General features: G+C 35.3%; 1 protein-coding gene across 2 annotated transcripts; it reads right to left on the bottom strand.

Annotated features, from left to right (window-relative positions):
* Nucleotides 1-56: 56 nt before the first annotated feature.
* Nucleotides 57-23,339, bottom strand: LOC129004616 (transcription termination factor 3, mitochondrial-like). 2 transcript variants are annotated; one of them, XM_054433147.1, is made up of 5 exons: nt 22,536-23,339; nt 18,483-18,665; nt 10,887-11,010; nt 2,789-2,879; nt 57-735 (listed from the first exon to the last, which is right to left on the bottom strand). In XM_054433147.1, exons 1-5 carry the CDS (start codon nt 23,042-23,044, stop codon nt 458-460), a joined length of 1,185 nt encoding a protein of 394 aa, XP_054289122.1. In that variant the 5' UTR covers nt 23,045-23,339; the 3' UTR covers nt 57-457. The 2 variants fall into 2 exon arrangements, with proteins under 2 accessions (XP_054289122.1, XP_054289123.1); XM_054433148.1 differs by having other exon boundaries at nt 206-735; nt 23,149-23,335.
* Nucleotides 23,340-24,689: the final 1,350 nt, after the last annotated feature.

Here is a 24,689-nt window from a genome sequence, read left to right as displayed (position 1 = left end):
ATGTATAGGGGGAGAAAGTAAAAAAAAAAGATATTTAATTTAATACATAGTTTACATTACTGTATTACAATACTTCATACATTGTCACCAATGCTAAGATTCCCAAGACTTTATTCTAAAGAGAGAAGTTATACAACATAACTGTTAAAGTTGGGCGATGGCTAAGTTTTGTGATGTATGATTGTATCAAAATTAAATTGACAAAACTGAATAAAGAAAGTATTGTTGGGATGAGTAGTTAATAAGAAGTTGATCTAAGGTTTCTTAAACCTTCTGTTTTTACGAAACATAGTTTATATTATATATCTTCAAATTTGTAAAGTATTTTTGAAAATACCGTTAACATCAACCATTCAAAGTACACCCAATCTTAATAATTTGAATTACTCGATTAAAATGTATTCATTCAACTAACGTTTTTGTTAAAAAAGAGACACTTAGATCAAAATTTGCCAAACTATCTTGATTTTAAGAAAGCATTAAACACATTAATACTTGTCTTGGCGACATTGCGACAAAAGTCCACATCATTGCCGTGCACCAGTGTTTCCAGGGATACGTAGTTCGGTAACTTAGGGTCGTACTGAGCCTTTCCGAGCTCTTTGAGAAAATCATGCCTTTGTTTCACTATGAATTCTCTGAAGAGCAAAACATGAGGCTGTTCAAGAATTTGTTCATGTGGAACGCCCATAAGGTTGTGTATAAGATCAAAGCGGTTCTTCAATGCTTGTGTATCTGAAACAAAACAAACCATAGTAGATTCGTCATATACTTTCACAAACACTTTTTGTCCAAATATTAATTAGTACTTAGAGTCCAATGGTCGAAAACTCTACCAAAAAAATGTAATGTACAGAGTTCTCTATTTCTACCCCACACTGTAAATAAATAAAACGTGTTATTGGAATTGCTTCCATTTATTTTGATTTTCTGTTTATATTTTGTTTATTTATCCAATCCATTCGTTGAACGGTTGCTCAAATGTTTTAAGGCGTAGCGAGGCACCTTGCAATGTTTGCTTGATCAGTGTGCGGCCTCCCATTGAAATACAAGGAGTGCTCATACCCAGCTAAACATTTTGTCTCGCAACACTTGCTTCAGGTGAAATTCTGCATCAGTGTGCGGCCTTAGTATAAACTCTCCCGGTATACACACGGCAAAAAGAAATATTTCATGGTCACTATGACCACTTTCTAAAGAGCAATTGTTTGGAATATGTTTCATGTTTATAGGAAGTTACTTTGTATCTAAGTACTTTTGTATCAAAGTACTTTTTAAAGAAGGCAATTTGTATTCTTTGTGGACAACTTAATTTTTTCAATGGAAACCCCCGCTTTTTGGATTCTACGTAAAATTTTAAGACATTTTTACTCTTGTCATATTTTTGATACTCCTAACCGTTTCGAAGATACAGCAATAATAAGCCACGTATAACCATGGATATTGTATTTTACTGTTTAAAACAACATATCAGTAACGCTTTCACGTGAATGAAGATAATTAGTTGATAGAAGAATAATAATCAGCTAATCAATTGTTTATTTTGTTTTTGAATAATTTAACATTTAGTATTTATCGATGGTTTTGTGGTTATAGCAAATAATTAATACTCTCCTTTTATATAGGTCAAAATGAATTTCGATGAAGAAGTTGACATACAGCTATAATAAGCCACGCATTTTACCAATCTTACCAATGAAGATTGGCTAACTGTTGAGGCTCTAGAAATCTCACACGTTAAATATGAGGATCATTGTAGGTAGCGGCTATAATATCCGCTTCTGCATCTCCATCAATTGCCAGACGAGGTATAGTTCGTTTGTTTTGAACAAATCCAACACGTCGAGCACGTTCAAGATGCCGACAATATGTGTGAACGGCGCCTTCTGTTTTGAAAATGCATTGTATACAACCATTGACTATACCTACAGGTATATATAGTCAATGATACAACCATAGACAAATAGAATAAATATAGACTGTCAAAGGAAGGTTTGGGCACCCACCGGTAGGAGTGCCGTGTAAATTTTTAATGAAGATCATTCCTAAATGATGTTTTGTTTATTTGTCTGATGAGTTTTAATTTTAATCTTATAATGGATTAAATACTTTAAAAATAAATAGGTTTAGTAAGTTACAATATAAGATTTATTAAGAGAATTACAAATATACTGGTTCAAATCTATGGGACTAACAATGAAACCAAACCAAATGCTGAATCATGCTTGAACCTCCCACACACTGGAGAAGCAACGAAACAGAATGCTTCAAGCAAATTGTTGTGCAACATTTTGCTTCAGGGTAAATGCTGGACCAGTGTGCGCCCAGTCTAAGTGTGTTAATTTTTACAAATTGTACTCACTAAAAGGAACGACAAAATTATATAAACCGCGGTCTGACCTTCGCCGTTTAGCTGTAATAACGTAATTTGCGGTTTTTTTAAATAACGACTTTTTACTATGAATTTGACGCTAAAAACCAATCTTGCGTATAAATGACAAAATCATAGCGTTGATTTAGGCTAAATGTTTTCTTCCTTTTAGTGAGTAGAATAATTGGTAAAATTTAACACTCTTAGTAGAAACTCACCCTGTATAAATGTATTTCCTATTGAGAAGACTTAACCACTGCACACATGAGTCTGCTCTTCCTATCATCTAGGTTAGTTGTGACCCGCGTACTCTAACATTAACTGACATAAAAGACACTAATAGGATGAGAAGTATACTTGTACTGTTTGAAAAAATGCTATTCCTCATAACAGCATAAAAAAGTAATAAATACTTACGGATATCAAAGACTTTGGGGCATCTGAGAAGTAGCGTCTTAGTCTCTACTTCGCTGAAACCCATTTCTTCTTTAACTGCAAAATGGGAAACCTGAAAAAGTAGGTAAGATATTACTACTCATATCAATTCACACAGGGACTTGTTGTTCACCATGTTAAAACAGGATATAGAGCAGCAGCAATAGAGCCCTGTAATATTTCAGTCTACCCTCGATCATATGTCTAATATTCTATTCTATATTGTCTTGTTAAAAGCATATGGTTTATGTTTTTGTTATGATGTTTGTTTTAGTGTTGAGATGGCAATAAGATAAAAATGTTCTTTCTTTTACTAGTCCATAAAACCACAAAGCCGTTTTATAATTAAGAGCTAAAGCCCTGTTCACATGGGGTGAATTTACAAGCTACACACCGGCTATTTTACATGTAGCTTGTAAAATAGCTCAGTGTGAACAAAGTGCTCGCTTAAAAGCTATTTTCAAAAACATTCTGGAAAAAGTTGACTCTGCGGCTACTTGGCTATCCAGCGGCTAGCTGGAGGAAAGTGCTATATCTGAAAGCTACAATAGTGTCCTAAACAATAATGGGTTTATATCCATAGTTAACTCTCCTACTAGAATTACTCACTTTACAAAAACATTAATAGACCACATTTTTGTAAGAAATAGATATATGCAACAGTTTTCCAGTGGAGTATTCGATTTAGGTATCACTGACCATTGTGTTCTAGGTCTTAAATTTAGATATTTGTCCAATACAAAAACTGTTAACACATGTGATGATAACATAAACCTTAAGAAACAAATACTTGATTTTGATCTTGTAAAAACTAAGCTTAAGAATACTAACTGGGAAGATATTTATTCTGAATTAGATGTAAACAATTGTTTTAGTATTTTTTATGAAAAATTAATGAACGTTGTTAATACTAGTAAAAAAACTGTTCATGTTGATTCTAAACTGAGGAAAGCAAAGTTATCGAGTCCTTGGATTACAAACAACATTTTTAATCGAATAAAAAGGAGAAGAAAGCTTTATATACTTTCCAAAAAAAGACCATATGACACTGCTTTCAACACCTATTTCAAAAGATTTACAGACAATTTAAAAGTTGACATTGACACAGCAAAAAACTTATATTATTCAAATAAACTTCAAGAATGTAATGGTAATATTGCCCAACAATGGAAAATTATTAATAACTTGACTGGAAATGTAAAAGATAAGAACATTGATAGGATTGAGCTAAACGATGGGACACTGATAACAGAGCCTGGCCTTATCGCCCAGGAAATAAACAACCACCTTGTCTCAATACAGGCTGGACAACCAATCACTTTCCCTGCAGCAATTCTACCTCCTATGTACATCTGTCCACAAACGTTTTTTATAGCACCAACTACAGTGCAGGAAATAAAGTCAGTTGTTAGTAATTTAAAGAACAAAAAATCTACTGGCTTTGATGGCATCAGTGTTAGTTTACTTAAACATATAATTGACGAAATATCTCTTGTTTTAGAATACATATTTAATATGAGTTTCAACAAAGGTATTTTTCCAGAGACACTCAAATTAAGTTTAGTTGTACCCATTTTGAAAAAAAATAATTCTTTTAATTTAGAAAATCTCAGACCCATTAGCTTACTTTCAGTTTTTTCTAAAATACTCGAGAAGCTCATGATGATTAGAATTGAAAATTTTTTAAATAAAACACATTTTTTTAGTAATAAGCAGTTTGGTTTTATTAAAGGCAGGTCAACAGAAAGTGCTTTATTGGCAGTAACCGATCACATCTTCCAAGGATTAAACTCAAAACTGAAAACAACAGGTCTATTTATTGATTTTAAAAAAGCTTTTGACATGGTAAATCACAACATTCTTTTAAATAAATTGCAAAACGTAGGAATAAGAGGTACAACTTTTGAGTGGTTTAAGAGTTTCATCACAAATAGGAGGCAACAAGTAAAAATAAACAATGACTACAGTAATCCTCTCATTGTACAAACGGGTGTGCCCCAAGGGTCAACGACCTCAGGTATTTTATTTTTAGTGTTCATCAACGATTTATTAAATCTACCTTTTAACGGAAATATCTTTGCTTTTGCTGATGACATTGCTCTTTTTTACACACAAAACGATTTGATTGTTGATGGAAAATTTAATAAACGATGATCTTTTACTTTTAAGAAATTGGTGTTTGATCAATAGAATGCAGGTAAATGTAAACAAAACCAAATTTGTTAATTTCCACTCAACCGGTTTTGAATTGCCATCTCCTTTAATTTTTCACTCCTCAAATTGCAGTCCACAACTATGTAATTGCCAGCCGTTAGAAAAAGTAAAATCTATAAAATATTTAGGAGTTCTACTCGATGAAAAAGTCACCTTCGAACCTCATATATTAAATCTACATGCTAAAATACGAACACAAATAAGAAAATTTTATTTTTTAAGAAATTTTTGTAACGAATCACTTTTGAGAACATTATACTTTGCACTAATCAACTCAAGATTGCAATATGCCTTGCCATGCTGGGGAGGAACTTATAAAACCTTGATAAATAGATTAAGAACAACACAAAACTTTTTTATGCGGATAATTTTGAAACAACCTAAAAGAACAAGTTCATTTCCACTCTACCAACAGTTAAAAATTTTGCCCAAACAGCACCTTTTTGTTTTCAAAGTTCTTAGACTGTTTTTTGTTCGAAGTGGAAACAGAGTTAAGTCATACCAAATATTACACACACATACATAACAAGAAGCATTACCAATAATACTCTGAAACTACCCAAAGTAAATAAAGCTATTTTTCGTCACTCTTTTCAATATCTAGGTCCAAAATACTATAATTATCTACCACTTCAAATAAAGAATAGTTTAAATTTAAAGCATTTTAGCAAAGCAACGATAATTTGGCTTTCTTCTCAGCAGGACATAAATTATATCAATAATATCCTGTTGTAATAACTTTCATTGTTTATTAAAACAGTTCTTTGTTTTGTCCATCAGATGCACAGTTCAGGCGGAATTCAATGTTTTATAACAGATGCTAGACCATAAATTACAACGTCATGTTAGCCGATAAGTTAGTATAAGCAAACTGGTTACACTACTGGATCAAGTAGCCAGTTCTATTTCTCTACATCTCATGTATTGTTATATTGTGGTTTTTTGTGGGAAATAAACTTCATTATTCATTATTCATTATTCATTATTCATCACTTTACACCTACTCGCCAGCTTTTGAGCAATCTAGCGTGTAAGTAGCCAGTATGAACACAGTTGCTTGTGCTTGTGCGCAGTGTTGGGAAGTAGCGCGCTACAAGTAGCGACGCTACAGTAGCGCGCTACTTTTTTTGTAGCGTTAGCTGTAGCTACACTACTTTTAAGATTTTGTAGCTTTAGCTGTAGCTAGCTACATTTTTAAAGTAGTTGTAGCGGAATTTTAGCTACTTTTCTCGCTACATTAACATTTGTTTGAGATAGTGATTTTTATCATAACCTCAACCTTACGTGAAACAACCTCTTTCAGACTGAGATTTTCAAAAAAATTAGGCCTACTTTCTTGGCTTCAAACAGCTGGTTGCAGCCGTTTCATTCCCTATTACAACGTTGTGTGGACATAGAGGCCATTAAATGAGTGTTATCCACATTTTTGGCTCTCATTTCCTTAATTTACTACTCTATGATTACTGTCAGATAAAATAAAATCGCTAGATGCAGACGACGTTTAAACGGTACCGGTGACAAGAGAAGCTATTGAATTGAATGCTTGCAAGTGATTGACAGGACAGGGGAATTAGTAATCAATTTAGTTTCTTTATTATATCGATAATGCTTCAACTTGGGGTTTAATGGAAACCAACACACCTTGAAATAATGAGAAAGCTGGTCTATCAACCTTTGCTTCAGCTGTTGATTGTGGTTTATCATCACAAGCCCTTCCTTGGTTAGATTACGAAGATTTTTCAAAGGTTTACTAAATTAGCAAAGAGGAAATTACCTGATGAGATTTAAGATATGCCTAGACTACATGATAATTTTAATGAAAAAATCTCCATATAACATGAAACTTACATTGAAAAAATAGCATAGTTTGCTCCTGCTAACAGCTCTTGTATAGGACTGAGGCTATGGTTTAAGACGAATTCCAAACCAAGTTCAATTATTATGAATATATCTGTTTAGTCCTTGCAAGAACAAGCCTACTATAGCCAACTTGTTACATAGCCAAGTAGGCCTACATGTTATTTTTACTTTACAAATTTCATCATGTTTAAATTAAAAGCCGATTTCAGGATAAGTTGCTGAATACTGTTTTCTCTACCAACTAGGTTGAAGCACAATTTGCCCTATGCATAATGACAATAAAAGACGATTTCTTGACATTGAAAAGTGTTATTCGTAGAATAAGTAATTTATCACTTTAAAAGTTATAGCAATGTTGTTTTTAACATTAAAAGTAAAGAAAGGCAATAAACTCCAATTTCAGTAGGCTAGGCTCTGTAACACAAAAAGTATTTTTAAATAATCTTTTTGCAGTTTTATTGGTCTTAATTGTTGATATAAAACATCTATAAATGAATCTATATTAAATTAATAAAATTAGCTTTTAAAATATAGTTTGGTTGTATGTCCTTTGAACTAATGAAAATTACATTTTAAGATGCTTAAAAATAATGCAATATTTAAAAATAATTACTAAATATGATGGGAAACCCAACTATTTGGTTCTGTTGTTGTAATGTTAGGTTTATAATGCCAACAAATTAAATACAATCTAGAAATAATTTGTTTTCCAAGTAATGTTAGATACAATACTGACATTTTTTTAAATGTTTGTTTAATAAAAATGTAGTTGCAATTAATTTTACATTTACCTAATGTGCGTGGAATAAAAATTAACGTCTTTGGAAAAGTAGCTAAAATTGTAGCTGTAGCTACATTTCATTGTAGTTGTAGTTGTAGCTAGCTACTTTTTCGGAACTGTAGCTGTAGCTGTAGCTAAGCTACTTTTTTGGAAATGTAGCAGTAGTTGTAGCTAGCTACATTTTAAAAGTAGCTTCCCCAACACTGCTTGTGCGCATGTTATTCGAATATATGTCGGAGGAGTAGGTGCTACAGGGAGTTAAGTTGTAGCAAAAGTGTTTAAATTTAATTGATTAGACGGCAAGATGAGAAATGGAAAAGGAGGAAAGTGTGGGTGAGACAGTGGGTTTGAAGACGTACGGATTATGGTGCATCAAAAACATTACTTTTGATGTTCTGTTATTTTTCTCCAATCATCAGCTGTTTAAAAAATGTATCCCTCAACGGATTATTGACATAGTTTTCAACTTTGATGTTACACAAGGCTGGGTACTTTTGGTACCTTCATGTTTAGGAACAGAGATACATTTCCCACAGTCCATTTCAGTATAAATGTACGCAAACACCAACACAAAACCAACACGACCAGCAAGATTTCACAAATAAAACACACCCATGTGGTCTGGAAGCCAGCTACTGAGCGAGTGGAAAAAGCATCGTGTGAACGAATACAAGCACACTCGCTGGCTTCTTGTGTAGCTTTTAAACTTGTCCCGTGTGAACGGGGCTGAAGTTTTAGTTTTTGAGATGGTTTAAGGGTACGATCACGGTATATAGTCGGTATATAAGTCGGCTTTAGTCACTAACAAGACTACAAGATCGCGCCACTCATCCTACACTCATTTCCATTCATACTTGGCTTAAAATACCTACTTTGTATAGTCGCCATTTCATTGAAAAAGTATTTTTTTTTAAGTATAGCCGGGACCCCAAGATATGCCCGTGATCTTCGAAGACATTCAGGGTATAGTTGGAAAAGTATGATATGCGTGGGTGACACTACATTACAGGGAGAAGATCACGGTATCGCCGAGACGGCAAGATATGAGAGTGTTTACACAATCGCAGAAGGCGGTCGTTCGTGAATAATAAAATTTCCATAAAAATAATATTTTTAGTAGCCTAACTAAAATTATGCTAACTTTTTACGGGCCGGAAAAAATCTATTTGCGGCGGGCAGGCCACTTGTTGGCGACCCCTGAGTTATTGCTAGAGATAATTTTTAAGTTAAACCTAGGAACATGCATTTTTATAGTGCTTCAATCCAATAACATCAAATACATTTTGAATTTTTTTTATTGATGATACTATCAATAGGCTATGTAAAGCTGAGTGGTTTGAGTGCTTGCCTAGCAATCAGCAGGTCGCTGGTCCAATCCTAAGAAAAGTCTGAATCTTTTTTATTTGTTTGAAACTGGACCAAGCTGGCCTTGATCATTGGGATTTTAATAAGTCCTGGCTAATGAACCAGCTGAACTTTGTAAGTAACAAAACTATCATCCCTATAGCATCTCCCGTTCCTCATCAGTAACTGGCGAGAACCTCTTGTGCGAAGGAGTAGGGGGCGTGACGTCACTCTACTCTTGAGGGAACACCATTACCGTAACGTGACGCTGAGATTCCATCGGTGTTCGTGTCGTGGTTGATAGCGTCTCAGACTGGTAATCGAAGGGTCTCCGGATCGAATCTCGCCGGCAACACTAACTTTTTGTCCAAGATTATGCTTATTTTTTTTACTTTTAACTTTATTTTTTTAAGAACTAGGTATTTTTTTTTATTAGTAAACCTTCAGTCGATTTTTATTTTATATTTTATTATTAGCAAGTTTGGTTAGTTCAGTTAGGTTATGACAGTAAAATTTTTTAATAAAAAAAAATTAAAATTTATTTTATACAGTAACTAGCTGACCCGGCGAACTTCGTATCGCCTAAGTTATAGGTTTCTCCTAAGACAGACCGACCCGGCAGACGTTGTCTTGCCTTTGACTATTTATAATTTAAGTACCGTTACGTTTAATTTTCAAGATGATCTCGTTCGCATCGCTCAATCACGACCTGGTTGAAGTTCGTTTGCTACGCTCACTCACCTTTGGGTTGGAGCTCGTTCGCTACGCTCACTCACCTTTAGGTTGGAGCTCATTCGCTGCGCTCACTTGCCTTCAGGTTAGCTCGTTCGCTACGCTAACTCGCCTCCAGGTTGAAGTTCGTTCGCTACGCTCACTCACCTTTGGGTTGGAGCTCGTTCGCTACGCTCACTCACCTTTAGGTTGGAGCTCGTTCGCTGCGCTCACTTGCCTTCAGGTTAGCTCGTTCGCTACGCTAACTCGCCTCCAGGTTGAAGTTCGTTCGCTACGCTCACTCACCTTTTGGTTGCAAATTAGCTGTTGTCATAAATGTAAAAGAAATAATAGTGCTGCACCCTGTTGGTAATCCTTGTAACTTTAATGCTATTGAACATCATAGAACAGAACCAACTTGTTTAATTGAAACAGCTGTTAAGATTCATTAATTCCATTTCTCATAAGGTTAACATGGGAAACTCCAGAGCCACTGGGGCGAGCCCTTTTAAGAATTTCGAAACGGGAAATAGTTTACGTCCGATTCGCAAACCTACAGAATTTACACACCAAATTTCATAACGATCGGTGAAGTCGTTCCGGAGGAGTTTGCAGACACACACTGTGACACGAGAATTTTATATATTAGATTAAAAATTATAAGTAAACCTTCATTTGATTTTTATCTTAACTTATACCTTTTTTATATTATCAGCAGGTTTGGTTGGTAAGGTTAGGTTATGACAGTTAAATTTTATAATAAAAAAATTAAGTTAAAATTAATTTCATAGTTAAAAATTTATGTTAAAAAATTTAATATTTAAAAATTATTTTATAATTAAAAAGTTAATTTTTCTAACTAAAAAATTATAAAATAAATTTAAAGATTTTCTTAAATTGGCATGAGGGGCTCTCCCACAATCCCCACTCCTTCGCACAAGAGGTTCTCACCAGTTACTGATGAGGAACGGGAGATGGTAGTCTATCATCCCATCCATTTAAACGTAAATCCTGTAATAGTCATCTTCGCCTTATAGTACACACATTGGTGTATCAGTGTCGTATTAACCCCAATCGTATATGGGCATCGGTGGAAGAACAGAAGTTTGAAGCATATTAGGATTTAGCGTCTAGAGTAATATAAAGATCATAATTATGACTGATACTTACAGTTATCTTTCCTAAGCTGTAAGTTATGATGGTCGGTCTCTTTATTGTAAGTGCTCTGACTTCATCACCAGACAAGACAAAAGTCCTTTGGAAGAAACCAAGTCGTTTGTCAATATCAACAGTACTGCAACAAGAACTGGTGTAATAAGTGTTATCCATTGTTAATGTTCACTTTTAATTATTTTAATGAAATGAAATGAAAAAGGGCTTTATTTAACAAAATAAAAGGTTTACAATAATTCAATAACAAATAAAAAGCCTAACTATACAATTACAAAATTTAAAGTTGGCCTAGCACATCAACAATGGTCTTTTGGACTGTCTGTTGGTTGCAATACAATAGATATTAACAGAACAGGCATATTTTCATATTTTATAACAAATAATGGTTTTGCAAGAAAAATAAGTTAAATTTAGTTAATTTACAATCAAAATAACTTGAACTAGAACAGCTATAAAACAGAAGAAAAAAATACCTTATTTGCTCTGGTATGGATGCCTATTGACAGCTAAAAATAATAAAATTAATCTTCATTTAAATTGCATCTCAAAAATTAAATTCTTGAACTAAATCCCACGTACATAGAACCATGCTTCCCTAAAAAATTTCCCGAAATAACTCAAACTTTAATAGTTTAATATTTTCTTATGAAATGGCGACCATACAATGTAGGTATTTTAAGCCAAGTATGAATAGAGATGAGTGGCGCGATCTTGTAGTCTTGTTAGTGACTAAGGCTGACATTCCTTAGACACAGCTGTTAATTAATAGCCCAAACAGCTAATGGCAAATAAGTGACCTACAGTTTATAGTGGAATCCGAACCACATTTCCTTGGTATATACGAATTGCTCTAATTATCAGGATAGTACTGCGGATAGTCTTAATACTCACTAGTGCGGACGTTAATCCACACCAGGGAGTATCGCATCCACAGTGCATGCCTATAAATATCCACAATCCGTGACCTCCTAGTAGCTGGATTACAGGACGACGCCACCCATCCCAGTCTTAATAATTAATAATTAATGAATTCTTCTTGATCGAGAAAATATTTTCCTAGCCATCTGAACCTAACCCTTTTTAAGATCGGACACTCAGCAACAAAATGAAATACAGTTGTTCATCTTTATTTAGATTGCATAGAGAAGAAGTATGATTTCCATTTCTCCATGGCTTGTAGTTCAAATCGATCAGCTGAGCTTTTGAGGTTTTGTTGATCCATGACACAAGCCCTAGGTCTGCGTTATCAGTTAACAATGTCCTGCCGCCGCGGTCAAGTTCAAGGAGCAGATACTGGTCATTTTACTGCGCTGTCAAAGCTTGTCCCTCGCTCCAGCTACACCAGCGCTGTCTCTCTCGTTCAACCACCGTCGTCAGCTGCGCAAGCATACGCTCCCCCTCCACATCAAACAAATCTAATTAATCTCCACACTGAGTTTTTTGCTTAGGGACTTCCAAATCGGTGAACAAGCAACGTTTTTTGAAATAATTTCTCCTAGTAGAAACCTGGGTAAACGATCAGGACCCATTGAAATATAGTTTTCTGAATGTAATTACTGTTGACTTAAAGTGAAAAGGTGAAAAATTTCAAAATTTGTTTCAATATATAACAAGTAGTTTTCTGCATTTGCAGGCAATCTTAACAACTCTTTAATAAACATTTTTTGAACTGCCTCCACTTGTTTGCTTTCATAACAGCCTCATACTTAAGCACTATAACACAGGATTGACCTAATAACAGTATTAAAACAAGTAGGCCTAACCTTTGCACTCAATGAAGCTGTCCTTGATTTTTCTTTAAAATTTACCTCCCAGGACAAAGACGTACTGAACAAAACACCTAGGTATTAGTATTCATTAACAATTTCAACTGGTTTCCCCTTATACGACCATCTGCAATTTTGACTCAATTTGCCTCCTTTTCTGAACACAATAGTTTTTTATTTTGTTTAATTAACTTTTAAGTTCCAACAATCACAATAATTTTCCAAATTCGAAATCATTAGTTGAAGAAAGGTTGCCGTAGGAGCTAAAAACACAATACCATAAGCTATAGAGTAATGAAAAGAAACCATCAAAAGGATAGCAATAGGACAGCACGAAAAACTCAGCTGTGTAATACACTGTTGACTTTTGTTTGACTTTAGCTGCTATGGGGAACATACTAATCTTTTTCTCCCCGCAATGGATCCCTCCCCCTACATATTCTGGCATGTCATTGACAAATAACTAAATGCAGGAGGTGATAAAATACATCCCTGTCTCGAACCCATATTAGTATAAAAAGATGCAGTTGTACACCAAACACTCGATTCTGTTCCAGAATTCATATTTTTGAGCACTGCCAACACTTTACTTGAAACTCCAATACAAGATAATTTTAAAATAAGGACATTTCTATCAATAGTATCAAACGCAGACGAGAAATCTACAAAAAAGGGAAAAGTCTTGCCCCTTCTAGGATTGAGTTTGAACTAATTATTGAATAGAGATTAAAAAGTTATAAGGTTTCCCAACAGGGTGCAGCACTATTATTATTTTGTTTTTGCATATTATATGACAACAGCTAATTTGAACTAAGCAGCAACAAAACGCTGTGATACAAAATGAGAACTGTCAAGGTAGGATTGTTTATAGTTAGGTTTGAGATTTTAATTTAATGAATAATTTGTGATATTGTGCGAATGTTTGATAATTTATTTTTTTATATTGTTAAGGTGCAGTAGTAGAACATTAGGAGAATAGTAGATGTGTTACACTATATCATACCGTAAATTTATGAACCAAATTTTATCAAACTGTGTCCTCCCCCATTGCAAACGCAAAGCTTGAGTAAGCTGCAATAAGCATTTTATAATTATATGCCAACCCCGTACGAAGGACGGGTGCTCCGCTAGCATAGAATTATAGAACCAACTTGTAAAGTTGAAACAGCTGACTAAATTCTTTAATTCCCTTTAAATATGAATACTCATAAGGTTAACATGGGGAACTATAGAGCCACTGGGGCGGAGCCCGAAAGGATTTTTGAGATAAGAATATGCCTTAATGTTAATCGGGAATGTGAGCTATCATCATGCCAAATTTCAGCCCAATCCGTCCAGTAGTTTATGCCTGATTGAGCAACACACACACAAACTCACAAACTTTCAAATTTATAATATTAGTAAGATTGTGGAGTAGACCAGCTTGAAATTCAGTTAAAATGTTGTTATTGGAAATCCATTTTGTTAACCGTGTTGTTAATTAAACTGGAAAATATTTTGCTTATACAATTGATAAAGGAAAGCCCCCTGTAATTTTCAACCCGTTTCACATTTCCCTTATTCTGTAACGGGAACACTGTGGACTTTTTGAAACTGTGTGCCACATTACTTTTGGCAAACATTTTGTTGTATAAATCTAATAACTTTAAAAGAAAAATTTTTGGGGAATTCTTAAAAAACTCATACACGGCACCCTGTCTATACCTGGAGCCACAGAGCATAGAATAAATATAGAGGCGGCACTTGCCGTCTGGAGTGAAGCAGGCTTCTCGTACCAAGATGGCGGCCGGCCCGGTCTGCATTTACATTTAAACCATTATATTGTTACATGGAAACCACCAATCAATATTTACTTTTGAAATTACACCAACTATATTACTCTCACCTCCGAACTTTGAAAGCTCGCGGGGCAGAGTTCTAGGTCAATATCAAAGGGGGGGATAGTTCTATACGTAACCTCGGAGCGGTAGCTTCATCTAATTCATAAAGTATCATAGAATAACACAGTGGTAATGACGTCGTGTTTTCAAAGTTCCGAGCCCGACTCTCTTACCAAGATGGCGGAAATCGGCTTCTTTACTGGTATAGCTGTAGGTATAGGAGTGGCGACTCTATATTTATTCTATACTCTGTGACCTGGAGCCTTATTACACTTTACCCTAGGGAGCATAATTTCAAGTTCATGTAGTGTAAAGCTAGCGTCGAGATCGTAATCAACAATCAGGGGAAGTGCAAAGCTGACACTAGTAGACGACCGCGGTGGGTTGAGCAAGTTCTGGAAGTGGTTGACCCACGTGACCGATGCAATATCTCCTGCAATACTATCGCTATCCTTTCTTTTAAAAGTCCCCATTGCTTTCCAAACATTGTCAATCGTCCAACACACAATTGTCCAGACATTGAATAGTCATTGAATAGTCATTTATTCAGTCTTTAAACAATACATTATTGTAATTGACATCGTCATTATTATTGTAAAAGATATAAGATACGATACTTATAATTATTAAAATTTGACATGAAAATACCAAAATATAGGCTGCCCTTATAGAACATTTAACAGGTTTAAAATAATTTTAAAAAAATAAAAAATAGGCAAACTTAACAAACTTAAATTATGAATAATAGTGGGTCTTTCTTAAAAAGGCTAATGGTTATCACAGGTGTACAATGAACATAGAGGGACAAAATTACTATTAATTATAACATTGTCAAACAATTGTCAATCAATAGCGCAAAGTGTGTTTTTTTCTTATCCCTACACAATTTTTTAAACAGTCGTTGGCATTCTAAAGATTTAGCTTTTAATTATTTTAAATGATAGTAGATATTGAGGATCTACATTGTACAGTTTCAGTGATGAAGAAATACCCATTATTTGTTACAATATTCATAAGATCCTTTGACTATTAATTACGGTTACATGCAAATTATTTAAAAAGTAATAATGTTAGGGTAAGCTATGGATTATTAATTTTAAATTTACTAAGAATATAATAATCTGTGCTCATTATTACTACTACAGAAACAAAAAATTTAAAGGAAACAAATCTACTCTTCTACTTGTAGATCCTGATTACTTCACCAACTTGATAATACGGATACATACAGGTTTACACAATTGATATATTTCATAAATTTTGAGAATCTTAATGAGTTTTTGTAGTTCTTACAAAGAAGTACGGTACCTAAGGGAGTATGTTTTATCTATGACGGTACATAGCTTTTTGAAAATATTTTTGTTTCTGGGGACCCTACAACAAAAAATACAAAGATCTCAGACCTGGAATACATCATGAAGATTATAGTATAATAACCACTTCCCTATTCAAAAATTTTAAAAATTTATTGATAGGCTATGGATTTGTATTATCTTTTTACAAATGAGATAGAAACCTTTGACATCAAAGTATTAATTTTGGTCATATAAAGTAATACATTTTCTAAACACATTTTACTTAAGACTTAGGCCTATTGAGTTTTTAAATAAATAAATAAATAAATAAAAAGGCCTTTATTTACAAGCGAGTTTCATATACATGATTTTCAAACTTACTCAAGTCAAACTAAAACTAAACTAACCTAATATATACATAAATTTAATATACAAAAAAAACTACAAAGAAAAAAACATTTACAATTTGCATTTGTTTTTCTGCATTGCGGCCCTGAATGAGCCATACGATTTGGAGCTCTTTATGTCCTGAGGGAGGCCATTATACAACTGCGGGCCAAAATAAGAAAATGACTTTCTTCCAACCTCACGCCTCACTTTAGGAAAGTGAAGCCTGCGGTCGGAACGAGTACCACGCAGGCAGATCTCCCCCCTGTACTTAAGCCTCTCGCTGAGGTACTGAGGCTCTCCCAGCGTGAGCACTTTGTGGACCAGGCAGCAGGTCAGCCTCCTGCATATTTCATCCATTGGGATGAGCTTTGCAGCATCTCGGAAGGAGGACACGTGGTCAAAGCGGTTAAGGCCAAAAATGAACCTTATTGCAGAATTTTGAATTCTTTGAACTCTTGCCATATTCTCCTTAGAGATGCTGTTTCCATATGCAGGAAAGCAATATGTAAAGGCTGGGAGGACCAAGGACCGCATGAGTTGCATTTTGGCATATTCTGGCAGTAGAGTTTTAAATCTGCTAAGACCTCTCAGTCTACCCACTGCGCGTTGAACTGCAGATGTGACATGGTCAGAAAAAGAGAGGTCTTTGTCAAGTACAACACCAAGTGTGTTGACAGTGTCGCAAACAGACAATCTCATGCCATCAAGGGTGACTTCTATAGCAGATTTACTCAATTCCTGCATCATAATGTTTGGTCCAGTATGCATGACTACACACTTGTCAACATTCAATCCAAGGCCATTCATGACAGACCATTGAAAAATGCTGTGCAAATCAGCATTGATGAGCCGGATTGCTTCTGATGTCTTGTCTGGCTTGTATGACAAGTGTAGTTGGCAGTCATCAGCATACAAGTGTGCTGTACAATATTCTACACTTCTGGACAAGTCAGACGTGTACAAATTGAACAGCACAGGTCCTAAACAACTACCTTGAGGAACACCACGCAATTTGCAAAGCGGATCTGATGTCTCACTCCCAATTTTGGTAACCTGCAGTCGGGACTCCAAATAGGACCGAAACCAACAAACAACTTTTTCACTACAGCCATAGCACTTCATTTTGGCCAATAACAATTCATGATCAATAGAGTCAAATGCTTGGGAATAATCTAGAATAGCTAATGTGCTGTATAGGCCTTTATCTTTGGCATCGAATAGATCCGCAAACATATTAGTCAGTGCAGTACAAGTACTGTGGTTTTTTCTAAACCCTGACTGTAGCTTAGGCAATATATCAAAGTCATCTAGAAATGAAGCAATTTGTTTAGTTACTATCTTTTCCATTATTTTTGACATTGCAGGTAACACGGAGATAGGTCTTAAATGCTGGACGGTTTTTGGCGCAGCAACCTTAGGCAATGGTTTCACATGGGCAATCTTCCAACTTGTAGGGAAAACACCTGAGGCCAGACTCATGTTTATCAAATGTGTTATTGCTCCAATTGCATATGGGCTAACAGATCTTATCATTTGTATCGATATACTATCAACACCTACAGCTTTTGATTTTATTGAGTTCATTGCCTCTTTAACATCATTTTCTGAAATCATTTTAAATTCAAACTTATCGTTATCTCCATGTTTTTTATATTGATGAAGTTTATTTAGCAATTCAATGTCTATATCATTACAAGATCCCATATTGACAAAATATTCATTTATCTTATTAATGTCTAAATCTGGGGGGAGCCTACTATTTCTCTTACTACTTACAATCTCACAATTTTTTTAAACAATTCCAGAACTCTGCAGGGTTTTCACATGAGGCAAGCTTGTTAGAAAAGAATAATTTCTTAGCCTCTTGGATCATGAAATTCAAACTATTTCTTATGGTTTTATACTCATACCAGTCTGAAGAATCTCTGGTCCTCCAATATTTGTTACGGTGTTTATTTTTAACAATTGACAATTCTTTAATTGTTTCATTTATCCAGGGAGCTTTTTTCCGTGTTACCTTCTTACAAACAATAGGAGCAACCTCATCAAACACTTTCTTTATATGATCAGTAATAAATTGCTCTATCTCATCAGGAGACTCTAGCTTGTACACACAATTCCAGTTAGTATCAGCAATTATGTTTAGTAAGTGTTTTAATAAGTTTCAAGTAAAAAGAAGAGGTATTTAGGTGTTAACAACTCAGTTAGGCCTACTTTTAGTAAAAAGTAAAAGAGTCAAGTCGAGTTAAAAAACTCACAAACCTGAAGCTGAGCCATGATGGATTCCTCGTAACGATTCTTGAAATCATTTCAGTGGTAAACTTTTTGGCTTCCAAGTAATTGATACGGATTTGTAAATCTTCCAAGTCTTCTCGAAAAATGAGCGGATTTTTCGTAATAAATCTTCCAAATTCTTCAGTAGGAACTCCGACATCATGTAAAAATCTGAAAGTAATAATAATACTACACAGTTTGAAAGTGGCTGAACTTGTGGATTAGCCTAGAACTGTTTTATTAAAAATATTCTCTAGGCTATATCAAGTCACGTTCACACGAAGCCTGTTTGGCAGGAAGGTTACCTGGCTCAGGTAACATTGAGGTAGGTAGCCTGCCTACCTACTGGCCTCGTATAAACACGGCTTTACTGAAAATGTTAATACTTATTGACAGCTATTACTATCTCCCATATTGTGTTGCTGGTTTACTTTGCTTTCAATGGAAAGGTGGATGTTCAATGGTAACAAGACCAGGGTTTGGACTGTTCCATTGAGGGCCTACAAAAAATGAAATAAAAATGCCAATGGAGTGAATAGACACAAAATAATAAGTAATATATTGTATCAGGCTATGCTTTCAATATTTAAGTAACTAATATTGAAGAGCCTAACTTATGCAAAGAGAGAATAAAAACTTACCCAACCCAACCTTTTGATTAATACCGGTAGCAATAGTAAGTGCATCCATTTTCAATATTATATCATTTGTTGCCGAATCAAATACAATAATTACCTACCGGTACTTACAGTCTAATCTTACTATCTTACTAATATTATAAATCTGAAAGTTTGTGAGTTTGTGTGTATGTTTGTGTGTATGTTTGTGTGTGTGTTTGTGTGTGTGTTTGTTGCTCAATCACGCATAAACTACTGGACGGATTGGGCTGAAATTTGGCATGATGATAGCTTACATTCCCGATTAACATTAAAGCATATTCTTATCTCAAAAACCGTTTCGGGCTCCGCCCCAGTGGCTCTGTAGTTCCCCATGTTAATCTTATGATTTTTCATATTTAAAAGGAATTAATGAATCTTAACAGCTGTTTCAATTAAAAAAGTTGGTTCTGTTCTATGATGTGCAATAGCATAAAAGTTACAAGGATTACCAACAGGGTGCAGCACTATTATTTTTTTTTAATTTATGACAACAGTTAATTTCCAACCAAAAGGTGAGTGAGCGTAGCGAACGAACTTCAACCTGGAGACGAGTTAGCGTAGCGAACGAGCTAACCTGAAGGCAAGTGAGCGCAGCGAACGAGCTCCAACCTAAAGGTGAGTGAGCGTAGCGAACGAACTTCAACCAGGACGTGAATGAGCCATGCGAATACTTATGAAGTTAAACGGGGCAAAGCCCGCGGGTACAGCTAGTAATATTATAAATGTGAAAGTTTGTGTGTTTGTTTGTTTGAAGTTCAATCACGCATTAACTACTGGACAGATTGGGCTGAAATTTGGCATGATGATAGCTCACATTCCCGATTAAGATATAGGCATATTCTTATCTCAAAAATCCTTTCGGGCTCCGCCCCAGTGGCTCTATAGTTCCCCATATTAACCTTATGAGTATTCATATTTAAAGGGAACTAGCTGTAACCCGCGGGCTTTGCCCCGTTTAAATTCTTAATTTTCAAGATGATCTCGTTCGCATGGCTCAATCACGGGTTGAAGTTCGTTCGCTACGCTCACTCACCTTTAGGTTGGAACTCGTTTGCTACGCTCACTCACCTTTAGGTTGGAGCTCGTTCGCTGCGCTCACTTGCCTTCAGGTTAGCTCGTTCGCTACGCTCACTTGCCTTCAGGTTAGCTCATTCACTACGCTGATCCGCCTCCAGGTTGGAGCTCGTTCGCTACGCTCACTCACCTTTACGTTGGAGCTTGTTCGCTGCGCTCACTTGCCTTCAGGTTAACTCGTTCGCTACGCTAACTTCCCTCCAGGTTGAAGTTCGTTCGCTACGCTCACTCACCTTTTGGTTAAAAAATAAATAATAGTGCTGCACCCTGTTGGTAATCCTTGTAACTTTAATGCTATTGAACATCATAGAACAGAACCAACTTTTTAATTGAAACAGCTGTTAAGATTCATTAATTCCTTTTAAATATGAAACATCATAAGGATAACATGGAAAACTCCAGAGCCACTGGGGCGGAGCCCGAAAGCCCGATCAGAATAAAAACTACTTAGTTGTCCTATTTAATGCCCAAATAATCGGTGTACCGAATTTCAGCCTCGTAGGTAAATGGGAAGTGGGAGAATTAGTGATGAGTGAGTGAGTGAGTGAGTGAGTGAGTGAGTGAGTGAGTCAGTCAGTCAGTCAGTGAGGGCTTTGCCTTTTATATATATAGACTAGCTGTAGCCGCGGGCTTTGCCCCGTTTAACTTCACAAGTAAACTCGTTTGCGTGGCTCAATCACGTCCTGGTTGAAGTTCGTTCGCTACGCTCACTCACCTTTAGGTTGGAGCTCGTTCGCTCCGCTCACTTGCCTTCAGGTTAGCTCGTTCGCTACGCTAACTCGCTTCCAGGTTGAAGTTCGTTCGCTACGCTCACTCACCTTTTGATTGCAAATTGGCTGTATTCATAAATTAAAAAAAATATTAGTGCTGCACCCTGTTGGTAATCATTGTAACTTTAATGCTATTGAACATCATAGAACAGAACCAACTTGTTTAATTGAAACAGTTGTTAGATTCATTAGTTCCTTTTAAATATGAAAAATCATAAGGTTAACATGGGAAACTCCAGAGCCACTGGGGCGGAGCCCGAGAGTCCGATCAGAATAAAAACTACTTAGTTTTCCTATTTAATGTCCAAAGAATCGGTGTACCGAATTTCAGCCTCGTAGGTAAATGGGAAGTGGGAGAATTAGTGATGAGTGAGTGAGTGAGTGAGTGAGTGAGTGAGTGAGTGAGTGAGTGAGTGAGTGAGTGAGTGAGTCAGTCAGTCAGTAGTGGTGGGAATCACCGAATGAAAATAACCGAATCAATCGGTTATTGATGCTGAATAGACTAATTCGGTTATTTTATCCTGGTTCGGTTAAATTAGTCTTACCACCGTGTGATTCGGTGATTTAGTTATTTAGTTGATTTAGTTTGTCACATTATCAGGTAACTAAAATTTATTCGGTGATTCGTTTGACTAAAAATTGCCGATTGACGCTAAAAGAGTAAATGCCATTCAGTGTCCCATAGGATAAAAATTAGTTGTGCTTTGTGACAGTGAATAATGACTAAAATTGAAAATTGATTCGGTGATTCATTCAACTAAAAATAACCGATTGACGCAAAAAATAACTGGTTGATTATTCGGTCATGGAACCCAATCGGTTATCCCATCACTATCAGTCAGTGAGGGCTTTGCCTTTTATATATTTAGATTAAAGAATTTAGTCAGCTGTTTCAACTAATAAAGTTGGTTCTATGATATGGGAAAGCATTAAAAAGTTATAAGATTAACCAACAGGGTGCAGCATTATATTTTTGGCATTTATGAAAACAGCTAATTTGAACTAAGCAGCGACAAAAAACTGAGATTCGCAATTAGAACTGTCAAAGTAGGATTGTTTACAGTTATGTTTATGTTTTTAATTTCATGAATAATTTGTCATATTTTGCAAATTGTTGATAATTTATTTTTCTCTATTGTTTAGGTGAAGTAGTAGAACATTATGGCTATGGTAGATGTGTAATACTATAGAATACTGTAAATTTAAAAAAGCAAATTTTATCAAAACTTTCTGTGTCCTCCCTTATTGCAAACGCAAAGCTTGAGTATAACTACTTATGTGAAGCTGCCATAAGCATTTTATACTTATATTCCAGCCCCGTACGAAGGACGGGTACTCTGCTAGTCTTAAATATTTCTCACAAATAACTTGGGATTGATGTAACCGATGAAGTTGTAAGGCCTGCCAAAATTCATCATGCTCATCGATGTTCAATACTATCAAGTGATAAGTTAGGCCTACCTTAAGCTTAGTAAGTAAATAAGTATTTAATTAGGCCTATATAAATGATTACATAAGCCTTACATAATCATTCCTACCTTAAATACGGTTTTACTTGTTTTTCAAAGTTTAACTTCAAAATGTATTCAGCAACTTCTGGTTTCTTTTCCAATACATTGAGTTTAACTCCCAGAAGAACAAACTGTTGCAATGTAAACGAATCATTGACATATGCAGCAAGATTAAACGATGGTGATGCAAAAGGTCCTATGTCTGAGACGTCTTCCTTACAAGCATCCAAAGCATCGGTTTCTGTATCTTTTATCACAGCAACATCGCTTGTTGTAATAGTATCAAGATTGATATTTTTGCTTGGACTAGATTTGTCTTTAATAAGGGGGATAGGAGATTCACTAATAATAGAGGGTGCCACTTCATTGTGATATAATATTCTAGTCTGAGTTTGTAAATAGCGCTGAATTAATCTGTTTGGGGGAGTTTCAGGGGAAGGATTTTGGCAATTTTTCCAAATATTAGAGACTATTGCTGCTTGAGTATTTGGTTTTATTCTAAAGCTCAAAATAAATTTGGCTAGATTGGGTGTCATCTTAAACAAAAATATTAATCTATATGGACATGAAATTTGATTTTATTGATTACTAACTCTTAAAATTTACACTAGATCAGTTGATTATCAATTCATCAAGTTACCGATTGGAGTTGAATAGCAACAGTATTCCTTTTACAGTTTTACCTTGCGATAAAAGGTTAAAGTCTCATATCTAACTGAACCCAACGCACATCATGAAACAATATTATGTCTCACTCACATATCAAATAATGAAATCGAAAAAAAAAAATTTAAATTAAGCAAATTTGTTTGTTTATTTGATAACTTAACCTAATAACCTAATGTTAGGTTATGTCCCGCTGGCGCTGCCCGCTGTACCAGAGACCGAGAGACCAGACAGACCACCAGAGACCAAGAAACAGCTGAGTCCATTTCAGCCAAAGCCAAAGAGCTAAATCAATTTCAGCTGTTTCTAGAAATGGACTAAGACCACAGAAAACATACCATTTTTTTATAGTATGTTTTCTTTGCTAAGACTTAGTGTTCTTCTTGTTCTTTTCTTACGACCACTGCTTACGACTTTTAGTTGTAAAATGGGGGGAAAAAGTGGCCTTAATCAGAATTTTCAACAATCAATTTTTAAGCTGGGTTTTCCTAGGCGCGGAAGCGGAGAGCGGAGAGCGGAAAACAGATTAACACGGTGTTCCGCTCCGCTTCTAGGAAAACAGTAACATTAATATACCATAACATTAATTAGTACTGTACTTGTTAAACTAATTCTATTTAAATAGGAAATATATGTTATATTTTTTGTAAGTAGACATTTTAGTGTAAATCCAATCAGGCAAATGGAAATTCGTTTAGTCTGCAGGTTTGCTGTGGTGGGGGTATTTTTATAGCTTGTTTTTGAGGTATGGAGACATAAGATGGATGGAGCATCAGTCCTCTAGTGGGGCCTTGATCAGTGTCAACGACACGAACATCAAACAATATGCATCCATAGTCCATCTGAGTCTCCCATGGCCATACGCCTCTACAAGCTAAATCAGCTTTTATCACAGGTTAAGGAATCTGTGCTAAAAGATCTACTGTACCAAGAAATTGACTACCCTTACAAATTTGCATACCTGATATTTTCTTTTTAAATTGTTTGGAAATATCATGATTAAAAATTTATTTTATTTTATTAATTTGAGGAAAGTACCCATATTTTTTACCTAATTTTGAGAGCTGTTCCCACCATTCCACATCATCAAGGGTGCCTTGTCAAGAAGAGTCACCTGCATACCAAACATGAGATGTATTCGGCATTCTTTATTCTTTATAGTTCTTGTATTAATGGAAGTGTTTTGCCAGGGCGTATAATATCATTGATAGTGGATCTCCTATAGGGTAACTTCTTCTTCTCTATACAATCTTTGATTACTTCATTGGAAAATTAAACCTGAGCTACATTGATAAGTATTATAAATGACTCTTGCAGCTCTTGGCCAATGGACTCTTGCTTGCCATAAAGAATGAATTCGCACTAAAAATCATTACTTTGAGCAAATGGTCTCGGCTGGCGTGTCCTATAGGGCTTCTGCGTATTTGCGAGATTGTTGGTGCGTGTGCGTGTGAGAGTGTGAACGTGTTTTCTTTTGTCTTTTCTATTTATATTAATTATTATTTTGTAAAATTG

The sequence above is a fragment of the Macrosteles quadrilineatus genome, unplaced genomic scaffold (genome assembly GCF_028750875.1).
Source record: "Macrosteles quadrilineatus isolate MER2022 unplaced genomic scaffold, UCM_ALF_1.0 Scaffold_10__1_contigs__length_6754688, whole genome shotgun sequence".
NCBI classification, from domain to species: domain Eukaryota; kingdom Metazoa; phylum Arthropoda; class Insecta; order Hemiptera; family Cicadellidae; genus Macrosteles; species Macrosteles quadrilineatus.
The sequence above is the reverse complement of the archived record's forward strand: the minus strand, read 5'-3'. Positions and strand labels throughout refer to the sequence as shown.

Bases quoted from the DNA above. Each gene is read 5' to 3' on its own strand.
- LOC129004616 (XM_054433147.1), bottom strand. From the start codon at position 23,044: ATGACACCCAATCTAGCCAAATTTATTTTGAGCTTTAGAATAAAACCA. The intron at 18,666-22,535 runs GTAGGAATGATT...TATTACTTTCAG, and splicing joins CAAGTAAAACCGTATTTAAG to ATTTTTACATGATGTCGGAG. The intron at 11,011-18,482 runs GTTTGTGAGTTT...TTCTTGTTGCAG, and splicing joins CCATCATGGCTCAGCTTCAG to TACTGTTGATATTGACAAAC.